The 4760-nt window shown below is 38.3% G+C and overlaps 1 gene segment (V, D, J or C); it reads right to left on the bottom strand.

The window, feature by feature from the left end:
* Positions 1 to 759: 759 nt before the first annotated feature.
* LOC139400262 (Ig kappa-b4 chain C region-like) lies at positions 760 to 4320 on the bottom strand. The segment is given in 3 exon segments: positions 760 to 1342; positions 2401 to 2554; positions 4276 to 4320. Coding segments are annotated over 3 exon segments (522 nt in total).
* Positions 4321 to 4760: the final 440 nt, after the last annotated feature.

The raw sequence follows: 4760 nt of genomic DNA, 5'->3' as shown, positions 1-4760 counted from the left end.
CAGATAGGAATACATCTAACATATATCTTTCACAAATAAATGTAGTTTACGTAGCCATAAAAGACCTGCGAGTGAAGTCCCCAACTTGAACGTCATGAAAAGTCTAACGTGAAGTCTGGTTCCTCAGCCATAGTCAGACACACACACCTGCCCCAGTCCCAGAGGGTTTGAGGCTGGGAGATTGTGTTCTGTGGTGAGGCTGAAAGAGATATTTGCATGGGCAGGGTTACTGCAACACTCCCAGAATAGAGCAGCACAGTAGCCAGATGTTCACCTGTCCCCAGATAGTTCCAGTGAGTTTAGAGCACATGGTTTCAGTATTAGTAACATCATGGAGACTAGTGGATTTAGAGCACATGGTTTCAGTATCAGTAACATCATGAAGACCAGTGAGTTTAGAACATGTCTTTAGTATCAGTAACATCATGAAGACCAGTGGGTTTATAATATGTCTTTAGTATTAGTAACATCATGAAGACCAGTGGGTTTGTAATATGTCTTCAGTATTAGTAACATCATGAAGACCAGTGAGTTTAGAGCACATGGATTCAGTTTGAGTCGTACTGTAGATATCCTTTTGACTGGTACCAAACTTGGCCCAATCAGCTAAGCGTTCATTGAGAGAGGTTCATTATCTGAAATGTATCAGTAACATTGTGTTTCATGGCGGAGCTCTCCATTCCTTATGAAAACTAAACAAATCATAAAGAAAAATGTCTAATGGTAAACCTCATTAAAGAATGATATCCAGACACACAATTTAACATTTTGAACGTCTTTATTGTCTCAACATATAAACACATAAGGTTCAGAACACATGTGATATGAAAGCCAAGCAGATCTATTTGACATCAGAATCAGACATGTATTCTGTTGTTTGTTCCACTATGATAAAAGCTCCAGCTGGAGGAAGGATTCCCACACAGGATCCAGCCCAGCATTAGATCAGTGTGCTGGTATTGCTGGAACAGTAAGAAGGAGAGGTGCAGAGTAAAAACAGTGGAGTCAGAGGGGGGAGCTCAATCAGAACACTGGTCTCTCCTCAGTGTCTCAGAGAGCGGAGACTGGGAGCCCTGGGTGGCCTCACAGGTCACAGAGCCCACCTTCTTCCACTGGTCGACAGGGAGGGTCAGGGTGCTGCTCCAGCTGTAGTTGCCATCCTTCTCCAGGACCCCGGGGCTCCCGGTCACCTCCCAGGTGTTGCTGCTGCTGCCGTCCACCTTCCAGCTCAGCTTCCAGTCTGAGGGGAAGCCCTTGTTGGCCAGGCACATGAGAGTGGCCTTCCCCTGCTGCAGCTCCACACTGGATGGGGACAGGACTGTCAGGGTGGGACGAACGTCACCTAGGAGACAGGTGGGAATTTAGGGCAAGGGGAACTATCAATCACCAGACTGATACGACAATAATGATGCAGCAGTTTTACATCTTAGCTGTAAATGAAGGCCTTCTCCATCAGTAGGTTTCTGTTCCTCAAACAAACAGACAGTTAGTTTATCACTCTTTATGTCACTCTTTCACTTCCCTTTGACTAGCGACTGAAGCTTATTATAACTACATGAGATGACTGAAAATACATTAAACTATCTTCAAAATGTTATTATTTAAAATATGAAATATGTTAGCAAACATCCTTTATTATAATGGAATAAAATCCTATGAATCAAACTGCATTTCACTATTAATTAATATGATTGTTTTGAAACAGAATGTATGAAAAATTCTTAAATTATGAATTTATTTAAAATCTTTTGATAAAATGCCTGTGCTGAGGAAGTAAATTCCAGTTGACTGTAAACATCTAACAATATGATACATTTAATTAAAAGACTCACTAAAACATTCAAAAGTTTAAATAAAAATTAATTAATTATAGTTATGTGTAATTTACAGGACAATCTTTCACAAAATGAAAATAATATATTGATATGAACAGCAGAACAGCCTGACTTCGCAAGACAACAAGACTTTTCAACAGACAGCAAATAGCAAGTAAAAAAACATATAAAATAGCAGAGATCGAGTAAGATGGAAAAAAAGGAAATAGGAAAATTATAGCAAAACTAAAGCCATACTTTGCAGCTGAATGCTGAAGGAGTACATTTATGTTGAATATAACCATCTTACAACAATTATATACATTTAAAAGTCATTCTAGAATAAAATGAATACTGATATGATTTACGAGACAGGGTCTTGTAATCCAAAAATTGTAGCTTAATTTTTGAGGTCTAACGAAAAGGTATATTCAGCTATTCACACAAATTGTGACTCATGATCATGCATATTATTTATTACATTTTTAATCTTAGTTTCTTGTCTCACAAGTTCATCAGTGCATCTATATGCAAGGTCAGAACATTTTCTTGAATTAGTAATTAGAGGCACTGTAGGTAAACTTACTTCCAAACTCCAGTCTAGTGCCTCCACCAAAAGTGAACCACAGTGATACAATCTCATTCAGCGGCCGTACAAAAACCTCTGACACTATAGAGACACTGCTTTTGTTCTTTGTAAAGCTACATTCATCTAAACCACTCTGATTTGAACAGTATCTCTGTTCCAAATGAATACACACCGTGTTTGATATATTACATCTTGAATAGGCATTTTATTTTAACTAAATTTACAAATATGGAAAATAAATGCAACGAAAATTCTCCAAAAATAAATATACATTTCTACTTAAGGGAGTTGTAATAGTGTAATGACCCTGGGTTTATGGGCACAGTAGATAGCGCGCCAGACCTCGGGCTCGAAGGTCGAGGGTTCGAGACCTGCTCCCTGCTGTTTCATTACAATACTGTTAAGCAAATGTATTTGATTTTGATATCAAAGGTCAAGATCTAGAACTGAAAAGGATCTAGAACTGAATACTTACTGCCAACACCCAGTTTGGTCCCTCCACCGAAAGTCAACCACAGTGATAAAGTCTGATTGACTGGCTGTACAAAAACCTCCAGACAGACACAGAGGGGAATGATATCAGAGACATGGAACTGCTCACGGAATTCTGCATTGTAACTACTGGTACACTCTGGAACTCCATTAGACTGGACACATTCACGTTCCCCATTAAACTTCCAACAGTATGAAAACTGTGACTTCAGAAAGTTTTCACAGCCTTTACTTTTTCAAGAAATATAAGATTTGCGATTTCGTGTTACTGGCAAGCACACAATACCCCATAATATCAAAGTATGTTTTTAGAATTGGTTTACTAATTAATAAAACATGAAAAGCTGAATGTCTTGAGTAAATAAGTTCAGGACTACAAATGGGCTTAACAAGTCACATAATACCTTTCATGGACTCACTCCATGTGCAATAATAGTGTTTAACATGATTTTTAAACAACTACCTCATCTCTGTACCCCACACATACAATTATCTGTAAGGTCCCTCAGTCGAGCAGTGAACTTCAAACACAGATTTAACCAGAAAGAACAGGGAGGTTTTCCAATGTTTCGCAAAGAAGGGCACCTATTGGTAATGGGTAAAAATAAAAAGAAGACATCGCATACCCCCTTTGACCATAGTGAAGTTATTAACTACACTTTGGATGGTATATATTTTTTCAGGATAAATGAAACGGAATAGAGCTTAGCACAAACAAAATCCTAGAAGAAAACCTGGTTCAGTCTGCTTTCCAACAGACACTGGGAGACAAATTCATCTTTCAGCAGGAAAATAGCAAAACACAAGTCCAAATATATAAAATCAAATCAAATCAAAGTTTTTTTGTCACGTGCGCTGAATACAGCAGGTAATACCTTACATTGAAATGCTTACTTACAGGCTCTAACCAATAGTGCAAAAAATTCATTAGGTGAACAATAGGTAGGTAAAGAAATAAAACAACAGTAAAAAGACAGGCTATTTACAGTAGCGAGGCTATAAAAGTAGCGAGGCTACATACAGACACCAGTCAGGCTGATTGAGGAAGTATGTACATGTAGATATGGTTAAAGTGACTATGCATATATGATGAACAGAGTAGCAGTAGCGTAAAAGAGGGGTTGGCGGGTGGAGGGTGGGACACAATGCAGATAGCTATGTGCGGGAGCACTGGTATACACTGGAGTTTCTTGCCAAGTTTCTGAGTGGCCTACATGTTGTTACAGTTTTGACTTAAATCTGATTGAAAATCTACGGCAAGACTTGAAAATGGCTGTCTAGCTATGATCAACAACCAACTTGACAGAGCTTGAAGAACTTGTGAAAGAATAATGTGCACATATTGTAAAATCCAGGTGTGCAAAACTCTTAGAGACTTACCCAGAAAGACTCACAGCTGTAATCACTGCCAAAAGCCAAAGGCATGTGTAGACTCAGTGATGTAAATACTTATGTAATCAAGATAAGAGCGTTTGCTAAATGTGTCTGCTAAATGACTAAATGTAATAATCATTTTAATTTTTCATAGATGTTTTACAAATGTTAGAATTCTTCTTCCATTTTGACATTACAGTATTTTGTGTAGATCAAGGACCAAAATGACAATATTTTTTTTTTTATACCACTGCACTGTTGAGGACATGTTTCTGATTGGCTTGAAGGGCATTCTAGAGCTTGCATTATTTAATTGATTACGCCCGAGAAGCCGGTGTTTGGAGGATATATTGTCACTGGTGTTGTTAGGCCCGAGGCGTAGTCGAGGGCTGGCAAACTGTGCCAATATATCCTCCAAACACAGACTTTGAGGGCATTATCACTTTTATACAATGGGTTACCAACATTTATTCATACTATTTCATCCTTTC

This window comes from Oncorhynchus clarkii, unplaced genomic scaffold, assembly GCF_045791955.1.
Source record: "Oncorhynchus clarkii lewisi isolate Uvic-CL-2024 unplaced genomic scaffold, UVic_Ocla_1.0 unplaced_contig_9206_pilon_pilon, whole genome shotgun sequence".
Taxonomy (NCBI): Eukaryota; Metazoa; Chordata; class Actinopteri; order Salmoniformes; family Salmonidae; genus Oncorhynchus; species Oncorhynchus clarkii.
Note: the sequence above shows the minus strand (reverse complement) of the source record. Positions and strands in the feature narration are given on the sequence as shown.